General features: G+C 36.8%; 1 protein-coding gene across 2 annotated transcripts in view; it reads right to left on the bottom strand.

Annotated features, from left to right (window-relative positions):
• LOC140135937 (mitochondrial inner membrane m-AAA protease component paraplegin-like) overlaps positions 1-5244 on the bottom strand; it is a 42748-nt gene extending 37504 nt beyond the window's left edge. The window contains exons 1-3 of one of the 2 annotated variants that reach the window (XM_072157633.1): positions 4924-5244; positions 3301-3412; positions 226-351 (exon numbers count right to left, since the gene is read on the bottom strand). In XM_072157633.1, coding sequence (XP_072013734.1) covers positions 226-351; positions 3301-3412; positions 4924-5094 — 409 coding nt within the window. In that variant the 5' untranslated portion in view covers positions 5095-5244. Of the gene's footprint in view, positions 1-225; positions 352-3300; positions 3416-4923 lie in introns of both variants that reach the window. The other variant, XM_072157632.1, reaches the window with a different exon arrangement.
• Positions 5245-16668: the final 11424 nt, after the last annotated feature.

Below are 16668 nucleotides of genomic sequence, written 5' to 3'. Positions count from 1 at the left end.
GGTTGACACTATGGTTTTCGTTTTGTTACATCCAATAGGCGACGTATTTTGTGATCACCCAAGTTAGAATGCTCTATAGAGCTGTATAAGAACAGCCATATGGTGTGTATACATCGTAACTATATATTAAAGTCCCAATCACATTGTCTACCCAGGGTAAGGTTACCCTGGGTAGACGATCTGATGGGTATTTCCATTCGTGCATATATATATATATATGTATACCTTGTTGATCTCGTTTATTAGGGTCCTCATCTTCATCTCCATTCTGCTGTCTACCGTCCATATCATCTTGTCTATTGTCTCTTTGTTTGTTCTCTGATGTTGTACTGAAATATCTAGCTCCACTCACTGAAAATAATATGAAAATAGGATAATGATCATGGCTGTAGAACACAGGGATGGGGTACATTCACCTTTTTGACTAGAAGATATCATACCCCCCTCCCCCTTTTTTCACATTTAGGCCTATTTTCAACCAACTATGAGAATGTACAATTTTTTTATATATGGCTAACTCCATGAAGTTGGGGCACAAAGTGTGACATAAGGGTCAAAATTTCAAAATGACTTAATTCTAAATGTAATGTGTGTTTTAGTTACTTCAACTATCATACTTCAACAAAAAAGTGATCTTTTTACATTGGAAAGTACAGAATTTCTGTGGAAGTGCTTTGTTGTTCAGTAGTCGAGGCAAATATCACAATGCTACATGGACACCATTTTATACTAGCTCTCTCTATTTTAAACATACTGTCCATAACATGTCTTAATAAAATACTTTTTTATGATGTCCTACCATGGCAAATTCGCATAATATTACCAATTACACTATCTTAAATCAGAAACAAAAGTTATGAGGCATCAAAAATGAAGGATGACAGGTAAATCTATTCAAAATTATGTTTGATTTCTTTTTGTATCTAAAATTCACAAGAAATATATTTGCAGCTACCTAGGATGGTTCAGAAAGTATTAGATTCACAGCTGGTAGTTTATTTTGAAACTAGAAGTAAAACAAAACTTGCCTTTGTTGCAAAAATTCAACATAATTCTACCGATGCTACTTGGACACCGTGTCCTGTAGAATCGGTAGGATTGTGAGTTTTGCACAAGAAGTAATCATACTTTGTGGTAAAGTTATTTAAAAAATATCTTTGGGCCTACGGACATTAAAAGTTGTAGAAAAAATAAAACAAGGATACCTAAAAAACTGGTGAATACATAAAACTGACAAAACTGTGTACCGATGCTACATGGACACCGTGTCTGATAGTGCATAAAAATTTGTATTGAACACATAAATATTTTACAATGTTTGCCTGCCCTCAAAAGTTAATATGTTTAGTTGTTTGTCATCTAGTTTCAAAATATAAGAAGAAATTACATAAATTTTAACTGTTTGCTTCCCAATGCTATACTTTGATCACGATGCTACATCCCGATGCTACATGGACACCGCACCATTTTTTCAAAATATTTACTCTTTGGTAAAATAGCAGCTCCTCAAATCAAGTTCCCTTGAAAACCCCTACCCAGTCACATCTTAAAATAAGTCCATTCATGTCAGTATGTGTACTGACCTTGCTGTAAGCAAGTATAATGGTTTGAAATCTCCCGATGCTACACGTGGACACCACAGTGACATTTTCTCATGAAATTTTAAAACGACCGAGAGCTTAGGCACAAATGCTGGTCAAATTTCCTATAAACACGTTTACATCAATAAAAACACAAAACAAATTGATTTGAATGATACATGTATGTGCTGTGGGTGAGCTGTTATACCGATGCTACACTTATTTTTCTGGACACCGCATGTAGCATCGGGAAGCTCATTTTGACATCCCATAAATTTTAATTGACTGGTTTCTGTTTTGTTTAAATGTACTTTTTAGTTACTACCAACATTAATTCATGTAATATTATGTAAAACTGTGACTGTTTGATGTTACAATTGAAATTATTTGTATTCCGTGATACTTGCTTTTTTCTATGTCACGCTTTTTTGCCCTAAAAGTGCTGGACACCAACCACTTAATGGCCCGTAAAAATAAAAATATAATAGGTACAATTTTCAAGTAACTTTTACATGAAAGTTAAACTTCATATCTATTTAGAAAATATCAACTGAGGAGAAAAGGTTCATATAAGAAATATTAAACTGCATTTATACTATAAAATTCTGCCAATTTGTAATGTGTCCCAACTTCATGGAATAAGCCATATATATTTAATGCTAAAGTTAGGCTTTTCTTTGATTTTAATTCTATCATTGCATATTTTGTCTTCAACACAAAGTCTTCCCTTTACTTATTTTGGTATGAATATCGTAAAGATTTGCCTAATGGCACACTTGGGTTCCTTTGCCTTGGGGTAAATTTCATGTGCAAATAGAAAGCTCCCTCCTTCGAAATCCCAACAAGAATTAAGGTTCCGTGAACTTATTTACTGGTTGAAATTTTACGGGAGGGCACTTTTAGGTTGTGCCTAAAATTCCACAAATATGAAGGGAGCCCATAGCGCCATTAGGCGATCCTTTACGGTATCGTATTGAAAGATTAAGTGTTACAGCCATACATGTAATGTACGATTCCATCCAATTTTAATTGTTATTCTTTACTCAAAATGCTGAAATAATATTGGTAATAACTGTCAGGAAAGGTTTCTGTTCATGTTGACATGGGGTTGTCTATGGCCTGATGGAAGACACTTGAAATCATGCAAATGTCCAATCAAATTATGTAGACCACTCCCACTGACTAAAAATTACCAATTATCTGCATTTTTAAACATCTTGCCCACCTACCAGCACACAATCTGCATAATGCAATACATGAATATATTATCGCAAACATTTGCATAAATTAAAATTGAAGTTTGCTGTGTGTGTGGCTAAAGATTCACCTACTGATCACCCTGGGGGTACTCAAGTTTGGTTTGAGTAGGGGGTGGGTGTGCCGCTGAGCATTTGAAAGTGTACCCATCAATATACCAATATTTTAAGAAATTTGTACCCATCGATATACTAAATTAAAAAATTTTCAGCCAAAATTAACACAAATTATATTACTTTTTACAACTTTCTCCCAAATTTGGAAAAAAATTTTTGGCTGCAGTGAGGCAAAATTAGGCTATTTCCCCTTCCCCCCCAAAAAAAAACCCCATCCATATTCCAAAATTGGCCAAAAACCGGGGGTCATTGATATACCAAAAGACAGTAAATGCAACCAGTGTTTGCGGCAGATCTCTGTATCGTCATTTGTATCGAGTATCCATCCTGGAACTGATTTAACTTACCTTGTCCAAGAAGTCGCTGCAAGGATGGGACTGAGTCAAAACCACTTCTGTTAAGAATTCTGCACATTGCATGGTACTCTCTCTTAAATTGAGTCGGCAACTCATATTGGAACTGCTAGGAAACAACAACACATTTAACAAATTAGATTTTGAAGTTGGCAACAGATCATATTATAACTATGGCTAATTATGATCAAAACAGAGATTAATACCTCTATACCATTTTTACAAACATTTTGCAACAGATTGAGAAATCTAATCATGCTGATCTAAAGTGATCTTGGCTGGCCTCGTGTGATTAATCAGCCATCATTCATGCCACCAAGTACAACAAATACAATTACTCAAGACTTCTAGCTTCGAATTTGAACACGACACGCATTCGATGCTAGTTGCTATTGTTTTTCAGCAATTCAGCGTTGACATTTTTTGCAACACAATGATATTTATTCTGCTGATTTTTGAATTGGAATAAAAGCTAGCTTTTCATGAATCAAAGTATATTTAGGCAGTGGAATCCAGCCTCGAATCAGTGTCATGAATGTCGGTGACCAAATTCAAAGAGCTCTGTGAGAGTTAGAGTTCACTTTTCGTATCTTCTGTGCTTGTTGAAAAGATATAACATTGTGAAGATAGGACATCTGGGTCCTACTCTGCCATGTTTGGCTGAGTAACGGTACAGTGAACACTGTCTTTTGTGCCTGAATCATCAGACTGCACAAGTATTTGTGTGTAATTGTTAGTGAACGTTGACCACATGTTTAATGATGAAATACAACAGCAATTTAGTACACTGATCATGCGTGCGATTCAGTTTTCAGCAAAAGCGATATATTAATGCATCTTTAGAAATGACCAACGATTGTGTGTTCTCAAGTGGGTTTTATTAGCGACCTGACACACATTTGTATCGGTTCGATCAAGCACTAAAATGCTTTCAACTTTTGTACTGGATCATTCAAGCATGCTCAATAATTTTTAATTTTTTTAATGCAAGTGCCTCTGGCCCTAGTAGAATAAAAACGGATACTATGGACAGGGCTAGTAGTAGTAGGAGACTAAATCATCAATAATTCAAACCATGCATTTAACATGTTTAAATGTTAAAATCTAAATTACTTCCGGCCCGTGTGCTCCGTGCATCCACGGGTATTCATGCTCGTCGAAAATTTTGCGAAATAAGGGGTATTTTCAGATGAAGAAACACGATTTGTGAAACGCAATAAAAGAGGTTCGCGAAATTGATTTTTTCATCGGAATATTACTTCTCTTGCTTTTACCAGAGAAGAGATAATATTTTATTTATCTTCTGTGGTTTTAAGAAAATATTGCAGTTTCACAATTTTCCGTTTGGCGCATCCATATCCGGTGTGCCCCCAGCCAAGTGTTTCGTGTTTATGTCAGAGAAAAGGGTATATTAGAAATATCATACACGTTTTAGCAAAAATAGTGGTATTGTCGATGGGCAAATAATTCGCGAAATCTCTAAAAAAGGGTGTTTTCCCCCTGAAAACTTAGATAAAACTCTATGAAAAAAAAAGAGATGCAAAAAGATGTTGTTTTTAATTTTAAAGTTCATCGACAAGCATGAATACCCGCGGAAATTACTATGCTGACCAATACCTGCTGAGCCAATGATGAAACAACACGACTGCTCTGGTTGGCAGCAAAGCTGCTAATAGTAAAGTTGCTCCGGTTTAATGCATAGCTACTACATGTACTGTGTCGTTGACATTCAATACAAAATGAACTCAACAATCGTCCACGACCGCAAAGTTGACGCACATTAAACATGTTTATTAAGAAAATTCGATACGTTATTTTACATCATATTAATCCTGCCACCTCAAAGAACGTCTGAGCAACATTCGGTTTTAATTTCACAGCTAAAATATGTAAAATTAGCCTGGTTTATACAAAATATCAGGCCAAAGTAAGTGATATGATGTAAATATTTTTCCACAGTAAGCTGACATTGAATTGTCATCAAGAGTTGCCACATTTGCAACTAGTGTGGCGTTGAAGGAATAGAAAAACAGCCCAATTTGATTTGGTACGAAAAGAGCAACAAGTACTTTTAAAATGAAATACTTATGATTTAAAAAGTTTACAAGTGTAATGTAAAAACTTCATTATCTTCTTTTTATATCATTAAAGTGTGAGAAAATACAATATAAAGCTTGAACTTCTGCATTGTGTTATTCATAAAAGTAGCCCAATTGTCTGGGTAAAAGTTTTGGCAACGCTGTCTGTTTTGTAATGGGAAAATCCCTCTTTTGTAAGGACCACCATCAATGATGCTGGTACCAGTTTTTAATCGACCGATGTAATGTTGCAGTGGTGGAGCGTTAACATAACGGGAACAATGCTCGTGCAAAAGCAAAACAAATCCAGAGATGAGAATAGCGGTAAAATTTGTGCAGTTTGATAAAATTATAATATTGAAAATTGCACGGATAGAGTTCTTGCTGTTTTAGTGTTTACTTTGATTGACTGACTACAGAGTTGCGGATTTAATCAACGTATGTACCAAGAAAACGTATAATAAATTTGTGTTTGTCTTTTTTCTAAATTTTTTGAAATTCATGTCGAATTTGGAATTAATTTGGAGAAGCTTAACCTTAAAAAAAATCTAAAAATGAAAAGTTGCAGTATTTTGCAAATACATTTTTGTACCTGTCGCACTGGCCGGCCGCTTGGCCTGATCATTGCGTGAAAAGAAGTAGGTCATGTACGCCTTTGTGACTCGCGCGATGTTCATGATGTTTTACTAGCCATGTAGCAGAGCTCTTCTTGTAATTGTTCATGTTCGGAGAATGTCGCTCGAGAAGTCTACAACCATGACAACTTTAGTTTAGTACCAGTACGGGCATAACGACATCGGTGGATTCACCGTTCATACATACACGCTATATAACGGCGCGCGTGATTGGTCGAGAGCCGGGCATAAACAGCGTTTATGCCCGGTGGCCCGGATGTGCGATTTCAGTGGTAGGGAGAACGAACGAAATTCATGGTTTTTAATGATGTAATTGATGTTTCTTGTTATTTTTTGTTAATATTTTGATGAAATAAGAATCACAAAATATATATATTTTCATGACTAAGCGGTTGTTTATGCCCTCGGGCATAAGCGTAAGCGGCCCCTCGGGCATAAACAACCGCTTAGTCATGAAAATATATGAATGAACCCCTAATTCATGATGACATTGAGTCGGGCAACAAAATTCTACAAAATTTCAGAATTCAGTACAAAATAAATTTATTTTATTATTTTGGATGTTGGTTTTTACTGATTTTAAAGGTCCGTAACCCGATCGACAACGTCATCCCCCCGATTTTTTTCATTGCATGACATGAGTTTTTTGGTATCACGCAATAGATAATATTTTTCTCATTACTATCCTGAAATTTGACACTCATGGTCGATGTATTTCCGGAGAATTCACGCAAAACATGCTCAATTACAGGCTACCACTACTAGTACCAGTTGTATACCACTTCGGACTTAATCTGGGCAGGCATTATTATGAAATTGTAATATTCAGTCTCCTCAACAGCTAGTTTGGTTTTGTGTGAAATCGCCTCATTCACTTTGTATGAAAAGAGCGCGCAATAACTGCTGAGGAGACTTCAGACAACATAATAGTCTTGAATGCGTTGAGGGAAGCTACATTGTAGGTGAGCAGGATCGAATGCCAGGTTGTTCCAATCTCTGCATGTGCGGGAGAAGAAGGATGAGGCATATACCTGGGTGCTGCAGTGCGGCAAGGTGAATCGGGATCCGTGCCCTCTGGTCTTGGATGATGACTCGGTTAGGTGATCACGCCAGTTGATGTCAACAAGGTTGTAACGGATCCGGTACATCATAGCGAGTCGCCCTACTCAAGGGCACAACACGGTGGTGTCGCCGGGGCTCGAACCTGCAACCTTCCGAATCCGATTATGAGTCAGAGTCAGTGCCCGTTCCACTAGGCCACCATGCTCTATAAATAGCTTGGGATTATGAGTTGTCTTTTGAATTCTTTCATGACCACTGAAGCATAGTCATGCCTGTCAAGGACACTCGGCGTGAATTGAAAGACCATGTCACTCGCCACAAAAGAATGTCAAAGGTCATAAAACACCAATGTGGTGTCTTTCCGCTCCTCGGAATATGATGCTTAAGGCCTACATGTATGGCTGGGGGATCGCATAAAAATTTTGCAAAAATTTAGTTCAACTAAATAAATTTTAGACTGTTCAAAGTAAACATCAATCATGAAAAGCTTTTTTAAGCATTGCCATCTAATGTCTATAGCCAGGCCCTGGCACAGTGTCATCGACCCTATATCTTCATGGCAGAAATCGCCATGGTAGGTTGAATCCACAGCCACGATTGGCCATTTGGTTCAGACCTTTGAAGCTCTTTGACAGCCCTCGAATTAAGGATCTGAAGGGGCACGGCAACTTTTTTAGGGCAAGTTGATAATTGCCGTGGATTTTCACTGAAAAGGCAAGGCAGCACGGCAATTTGTAATATTTCAAAAGGGCATCAAGGCAACTGTTGAAAATTTGAGAAGGGCACCAAGGCAATTTTTCAAAAGCGAATAGATGCATTGCCGTCAGCTGAATTCGACACCAAAGTAAAATTCGACTCTCATTCTCAACTTTACACTAAAACTAACCTGATTGCTTAAAAACCTGCTTTAAAAATAAGCAAGCAATCAAATATCAACAGTTTAATTTACTTAAATTTTGCGATCCCTAGTTCTGAGCTGCAAAACTGACTCGAAACAGCGATGAAACAGCTGTAACTTTGGTAATAATATTGATCAAATTCACCGGGATAAAAACTATTTCGTGCAAAAAATATCTAGAGATGGGCTTACATGTAAAAGATAAGACGATACCGGAAGGGTATCGCCATCGGTTTGCAATGGGAAGTCAATGTTTGCTAATCGAGAGATTAATTGATTTGCCCAGCGCTCAGATTTTGTTCATGACACGAGGTCGAGGAAGCTTAGCTGTTTAGTTACTAACAGCGTTTCTGATTGGTCGATAGTACGCTGAAGGTGTTTCTCTGACCAATCGAGAAAATGAAGTCATTTCTAGCAACCAGATAATGTATAAAAGCCGATGTGATTGGCTGAATATGTACGCTTACGTAGGGGTAATGAATATTAATTCACAACAAACTATTGTGTATACTGTGATTGATAGCTGGGTTACGATGCTCAAAATAGCGATCGTGATCAATATTTTCGATCTAATTTTCCACAATTTTGCGGGGATTTAACCAGTACTTGTAATAATGATTTTATAATGAAGGGGCAGGGCTGGCCGGCTAGGGCACCCACGGCAACTTCATTTAAGGGCACGGCAAGTGACTGCCGTCGGTAAAGGACATATTTTGAGGGCATTGCGGCAATGGGGGTGGGCACCCATGGCAATATGCCGTCGGTGCCGTGGGTTAATTCGAGGGCTGCTCTTTGAGACGAATAATTAGTCGAGGGACATGACTAAGGCTACTCACAATAGCCGGGCAATTGATCTTGGTTGTGCGTGAATAAGCTTGTATACCCCATTGAGGTCAATGGTCATCAACTTTTATACTGCCTAGTAGTGAGTGCAGCTGTACTACACGATGTAGTCCATACAGGACCAACGCAATATAAAATGAAGGTTTTGGTCCGATTTTGAGTTCAAAGCGCACGGCCAATTTTCAAAGCGCATTCTAGCGACCATCATATCTGTTCAACACGTATTTTCAAGTGTATGAGACCACATCTGGTTTCTTGAGAAAAATTCATTTACGGGAGATATTCATCATTTTCTAACCCGGTATCCGAAGATTTTCGTCTGATATCAAAATCGTGCATAGCAATTCAAGTGTATCGATCCCGTGTATTCATTTTAGTGTCTCTGCTGCACCAAATAATTATTAGCCAGGCGGTGTCGGTGTGCCTGGGTGAAGAACTCTCCCCCCCAATGATTTTTTATGGTGCTATATTTACGTCGTAAATTACGGTTCAGCTGGGCTACTTTTTGATTGATAGGCCTAAAAAAAATTTGTTTGATTGGGCCTAACAAAAAAGTAAATTAGTTTCGGGTAATTTTATGCCTATTTAGAAAAAATTAAATATTTCATGACACAGCCTGTGTGTAAACATTGGTCAGATGTAACCGGAAATAGCATTAAACATTTTTATTTTATGACGGTGTTTCCTTTCGTGTATTTCGTATTAAAATCAACACAAGTTTAAAAATACAAACCATTTTAAAAATCTATACATTCAACCCAAAAAAGAATTGGGTGAGTCCCGGGAATTCGAGTCCGCTCGATAATCTATTACCCGGGCAGGAAATTCCCTGCCCGGGTACCCGAAATTTAAAAAAAAAAAAAAAAAATTAATTTTTTTTTTCAAAGTTTTTTTCGGTTTTGTAGTGTCTCTGGACCTAGACCTAAATGCTAGGATCATGGTTGACCTAAAAAAAAAAAAAAAAAAAAAAAAATTATGAAAATTGATACATAGTTTTCATGTCATACTCTATTAATGATATCAAAATGCATTGAATTTGAATGCATTTTGATATCATTAATAGAGTATGACAATATCAATTTTCAGAAACACAAAAACACAAAACAATGTGCAAAATTAATTTTTTTTAATTTTTTTTTAGGTCAACCATGATCCTAGCATTTAGGTCTAGGTCCAGAGACACTACAAAACCGAAAAAATTTGAGAAAAAAAAAAAAAAAAAAAAAAAAATTTGTTTTCTTCTTTTTTTTTGCAATTTCGAGTACCCAGTTACCCGCCGAAAAATCTTGGTACCGGGCACAAAATTACCGAAAATCAGACCCCTACAAAAGACGGTCACGGGTGGGCCTACATTCCTGAGAAAAATTCAAGCGTATTTTCACTCAAATTATTGGCCTTTTCCAATATTCTTCTAACAAAATGAAGTGCCAAACTCTCATCTTTACCTAATATTTCGCCAACTTTTCTTGTTATTTATCTTCAGTGGTCATAATATGGTAGTATTTTGCCTTGTTCAAGCTTGTTTACAGATGTAATTTGCTTCGATCCTGCTGACAAAAAACTCATCCCCATGGTTATATTAACATGCATGTACTTCATATAATTCCATATATAATGAACTTTGCACATGGTTACACCAAGGCCAAACAAAATAATATATTTGTTTCCGATAACATGGTCTGAAAAAATTGGGACGATGGAAGGAAAAAAAAATTATTTTATGAAACAAATTTTATTTGCGTATAATAAAATTCTAACCTAATTTTACCATGCCTAAAAGGTGAAAAGGGTTCCACTCAGATGGAATCTACACAAAAGACAAATTCCTATCTTTTATTTTCTGGTAGTTAATTTAGCACACATTTTGAGAAATAAATGTTGGATATTGTCTTTGATTGAGGGGTTAGGCAATCCTCGAATTCCATGCAGTATATTTATTTATTTATTTATTTATTTATAACATTCGGCCGAAGCCAGGCTAAACCCAATAGTGCTCAGAGGCTACTAAATTCAAGGGATGCCTCCAGATATGACGGGACAGGGATATGGGAAGAGGTCCGATTTTAGAAGCAGGAGGAAAACCGGAGCACCCGGAGAAAAACCTGCGAGGACGAGCATGGATCGGCAACCATACTCACATGTGGCACCGCGGGGAATTGAACCCGGGCCACAGTGGTGAGAAGCTAGTGAGAATACCACTACAATAACCCGCCCTCCCAAATATACAGTATACTAAGTACTGTATCAGTCCACGGACTGTGACATAGGTTCGTACGGTAGTGAAGTAAAAATCAAAGGTTTGATATTCTCAATGAAAACATCTCCAGCAGAAGCTAGATGAAAAATGTCCCCAAATCCAATTTTGTTCAAGTCCTGGTAGAAAACTTGCACAGTATTTTCAATACACTGCTTTCTCTTTAATTTACAGGTTATTCTTGTGACTGTGAGCATTGTCGTTTTTGGAAGATTAAAAACAGCAAGTGCAGCATTCATCCGGCTGGGACGAATTTGACAGCAATTTGGATTTTGGCTAAGCTTTTTCTAATCAGACCTGTTTGTTATTTTGAGCAGCGATTCAACTGAGAGTTTGGATTAATATTCTCCTGGTTGTGCATGAGAAAATTGGGGCCAGCCAGACGAATAACAACGCCCACTGCAATTGATCAGGTAAGGTGATTGTTATCACCTGAGGGAGGAGTGAGGAGAAAGGAAAAAGAAAACCTTGTAGAGAAAGAGAAGAGAGAGAGAGAGAGGAGAGAGAGAAAGAGAGCGAAAGCCATACAGGTTAGTCTCATAACCAGACCTGGAAAAAATTGGCAATTTGGCAATCTCCTTGCTGGGAGATTTGGTCATTTGGAGGGAAATTTTGCTTTTCTGGATAAAGAAATACATAAGAAATGGTGGGAAATTCAGCTAAGTTGGAAGGAAATTTATCTCTCTTGCTGGGAAAATTTTCCAGGCCTGCCCAATGAGAAGTGGCTGTGTACTTTTTCACAAACAAAAAAGAATTTCAGTGACAAGTTGAATTTTTGTTGCTCATCCGAGCATGGCTTCTTTAGTACTAATGGGCATTGCTGGACACTGGAAGATTAGTTGACTTGGCATTTGAAAAGTAAGTAGTCTACAATGTAAGTAGTAAACTAGTATTATAGTAAGGATGGAGCATGCGTTTGGTGAAGATTTAATAGGGCCTACTGCTGGTCATTGCAAAAATGTGGGCGATTTTCTGACATATCAAACAAAAGCTGTAAATTTGCATGTTTTAAAGTTGACTTTAGTTATAACAGGAACAGCTTTAGACCCTAGGCAATAACCCAGCCGGAACCGGCGGAACGGTATAACAATTGAAACGGCAGCCACGTTGGAGGACAGTTCTATGATAGCTTCAGATGACAGAAGGACAGGCCTCTAGATTGATTCCACAACCATTCATCACTATTCTGTTTTATTGTACTATTATAATAGTATCATGTGAATTGGTCCATGGTACCTTATGGAGGGCAGAATTATATTTACTTAAACAAGGATGATTTTAATTGATGATTTTGATTTTCATACAAAGCTAGAATAAATTAGCAATGGACAATTTGAACAGAAATATATACCGGTTCATCTCATATAACTTGATGATCAAAACATTATTCTGTCAAAGCCACAAAGTGCTCTTAAAAATGATGCATTTGAAACTTGAAATGAGAATTTGATTTTGTTGGAAGGGACATGTAGTAACCAATTTAAAAACCATTAAAAAAATCCTGTTTGAAATATCTGTTAGAATTAGAAATGATGTCTTTGTAATTGTATAGATTCCTTCCAATACGGTTAGAGAATTCTGTCAATATTACAGCAGGGCCTATTTCACTCCCTGTGTTATTTTTCGTCACCGAGTGCAGAAGATACTGAACTGTAATACAACCCAACAAGTGCCGTTAGCATATGATGTAAATAGCTTGGTTTGCCACAAGACAGCTTTCTCATTCAAAAATTGGATCTAACTCTCTCTCTCCCTCTCTCTGGGTGAACTGTGCTTGCACGTTTTATTCATGAGATGAGACGCTATATACTTGTGTTGTTTTTACACTCAAAGGTTCTGAGGTTTAGGAATTTTACTGTCATTACCGTAAGATGAATGAAAATGCTTTCAAAATGTTATAATGGATTATTCCCGTAAGATACAGGAAGGAGAACAAACTAGGAAGGGGCGAAATTGTTTTTTCGTAACAAATTTATGTAGATATTTGTAACTATGTCAATGACCTTTCATGAAAGCATAATAACTTTGTATTCTTACTAATATTAGTTACTTATTCCATTGCAATGTGTACAATCTGGGAATAAACCAAAGATAAATCAGGTTAGTATAAAATTGATAAAAATCACATGTTTGTGGATGGAAGAAAATACCGTACGGGTGATGTGGGGAACTACAACAAGACGGTAAGACATGGTAAACCACCAGCAGCATCTGATACCATACAAATTCAGTAGTACACAGAACAGGAAAGAAAGAGAAGGGAGCATGTTCAAATGAGTGAGGCGACTTGTGTAATTCAAGGTAGTCCAATTTGTAGGACTTGTTTTTTCTGTTAGGTAGTCCATCATACAATGTATCAACATTGAGAAACAACAATGACTGCAAAAATGACATGCTTGGGTCTCCTTGATAAACATTCTGTGGGGATAAATGCATGGTGTAACTTATAAGCCTACATTCTTTTTTGAGATGATCAAACACAAGCACCACTACAGGCCCCAATCCCCCCATCTTGATTTAGATGGCATAGCGCAAAACAGAATGAACACTCAAGTGATGTACCGGTATATAATATTTGCTTTTAAACTAGTGTTATGTTATATGCTTATTGAACATGTTACATCCGGGTATTAGCATGCTACATGGCTACTCCCATGGTGTGCAAAGTTTATGATATACACCATTTATGTGGGCAGCGATATTCTCTAATTATTATTCCAAATAAGATTTCACAGGCATAACAACCAGGTTATATAGCAATGAATCTCCAACTGTCAATGTCAGAGCCTTGATAGATGGATAAAGCGAAAATCCGATCCTGAAAGCTTTCTAATTTTTGTTCCAAATAGGATTTCACAGGGATAGAAACCCTGGAATATAGCAATAAATGTCCAACTGTCAATGTCAGAGCCCTGATACAGGCATGAGAATTTTCAGTTTTTAAACTGAATTCAGTTTTTTTTCAAGTTAACATTTTCGCAACTTTATTTAATTTCAGTCTGTTTTTGGTACTTTTTGCCCAATTTTACGTGCATTTTCAGTTTTCTTTAGGAAAGTGCAGTCTCATGCCTGCTGATAGATGGATAAAGCGAAAATGCAATCCTGAAAGCTTGTACACAGGACTACCTACGCCAGGGAACGTAGGTAATTCAACCCCCATCTTTCTTGAGGGTAGAACCTCACTTTTAGGATGTGCCATCAGTGAGGTTCACCTCGCTTGGTTCACCTACTGTTCTAATGGATGTTGTACCTAGAGGCAGGCTCTTATTTTTAAAGTGAAAATGGCTCCCAAATGAAATGAAGTGCTTTGAAAAGCTGAAAACGAGTAGAAGAGATCAGTAAATCAGTTGAAATGTATAAATCGTGCGTGGATTATTGGCTGATTATAAAGCATATAGCTTGGTATGGAGATGACCTGTGAAGCATAAGTGTATGTGACAAGTTGATCAAGGCTTCTATCTGGTGTATGAATGCATCCCAAATGTACTATAGAAGTAGAAAATTTGTGTTTTTCTTTCATTTTCGCTCTTTTATTTTCACACACAACACAGCTAGGTACAGTGAAAATAAAAACACAAATATTTTCTCTTGTGGATCTAGAGGTGTATGTACATTGTACAAAAAATAAAAATCACAAATTTATGAACAAGCAAAGAGGCGTACTTAAAAATCGGCAAAATGCAGTAGATTACACGATTTACAACACATAAAAATGACCACTTTACCATGCAAAGTTTACGGTTTTTGATGTAAAACTGAAAACTACTGATCTAAAATTTGTTGGTTTTTTTAAAAGAAAGTATTTGATTGCTGAATAGATCAATAAATCGGGTTTGTTTTTGTTTGTTTGTTTGTTTGTTTGTCTAACCGGGCACTCGTGGGCAGACACTGAGAGATATAATATTATAATCTCATCACAATTAGAAGTGTAATATTGAGGGTTGAGAACCAGCAGAAAGGAATCCTTTGTGAGTTACGGCCTTTTGGCTCACAACCCTCGATATTATGGATTCTATATAAACAAAATCCTAATAATTGTAAAGAGTGATCATGATCATTCTGTTGAGTGAGCCAGTTCTAGCATAATTGACAATCTCTCTTAGCTGAAAGTATGCCCTCTATAGTCAAGAGTTGTCCAGCCAAACAGCATCAGCAGTGGTCATGAAGTTTACGGGCAAGGAAAATTAAATTGATCAGGAAACAGAAACAGTCGCTTTCTGGGTTGTTTACAAGAAAATCTTATAATTTAAATCCAATTTGGCATTTTCAAGGATGTACATGTATTATGCAAGAAGTAATCACCTGAGTCTGCTACCGGGGTCTGCTAACACATAAAGCTGTTTGCAATTCGATATTGACATCAATTTTGCAAGGAACAAGAATCAAATCTCCAATTTAAATGTCACAATAATTGTCATTTGCGACATGATCCAGCCAAAAGAGTTGTATCTTACTAAAAATTCATTCTGAGATGTGGTCAAAAAAGCTTTCAGTGTTGAATTTAAAAGAGCAATATTGATTTTTTTAGCATGGACTATTAAAGTCAAAGGTTTTTGAAATAGTATCCCAAAATGATGTTGATTGTTGACAGCTTTCTCAAGAACCCCTGACCTAAGGTTTGTTCTACTTAAAGTCCTAATAAAGTCCTAACTTATGCTCGCGTAAATTCACATAAGCCACACACATTATGAAATGCAACTGGTGTTAGTGTTGCGCCCAACTGTGTGCACGCCAAATGTTCTAAATATACAATGTATATCAAATTATCAATGTGCACAATGTTGCGAGTCGCATATTTTTGCCAATTAGGCCTACATGTATATATTTAGCCAAACAGACTTTTAAAATAATGCTCTAACATGTGTTTACATGGTAAACACAAACATGGTAATGATACGTAACAGTTAATTTTTAGCAATAATAAAATCTCCATAAATGTCACAATTGTATATATGCGATATGGTCAAGCCCAAATGAGTTGTATCTTGCTAGTAAAATTGAAATTCAGAGATATGGCCAAATATGCTTTCAATTTTTATTTAAAGAATATTGATTTCTTTAGCAGCCTAAGGCCTACAGAATATCTCAAGAAGTGCAAGTTTAATTTATTTTTTAATGCCGGAGGGGGGGGGGACTTGACATAAGACTGACCCCTGTTGTAATGTGAGTAAGCAACTAAGAATTGCCCCAACTTGGTTTACCAGCGATTCTTGTTAGCAAATGAAAAAAGAGATAATATTTCGCAAAAATATCCACTTCTTGCAAAAATGATATCGATTGTCTTTATGTCAGGAGTGTCAAATTGACAATATTACATTGAAAAGGTTAGTAACCCCGGCCGTCAGGTAGGGACAGCCCCTCATTAAAGAAACCAAACACGTTAATTAAAGCAATTACAGTGATTGTCTGTAGAGAACACTCTCAAGTTTCCCATATAAAGTCTCGCTCATCACCCCCGCACGCCCATAAATGAAGTATTTTAATAATTGCATATGTACGACAGGAAGTAGCTAGTAGCCAGACATGTTTTTCACAACGTGTGTTTGCTGTAGTTGTTGTGTAACAGGAGCATCTTCATCAAGGTACTTTTAA

The sequence above is a fragment of the Amphiura filiformis genome, chromosome 16, assembly GCF_039555335.1.
Source record: "Amphiura filiformis chromosome 16, Afil_fr2py, whole genome shotgun sequence".
NCBI lineage: Eukaryota > Metazoa > Echinodermata > Ophiuroidea > Amphilepidida > Amphiuridae > Amphiura > Amphiura filiformis.
Note: the sequence above shows the minus strand (reverse complement) of the source record. Positions and strands in the feature narration are given on the sequence as shown.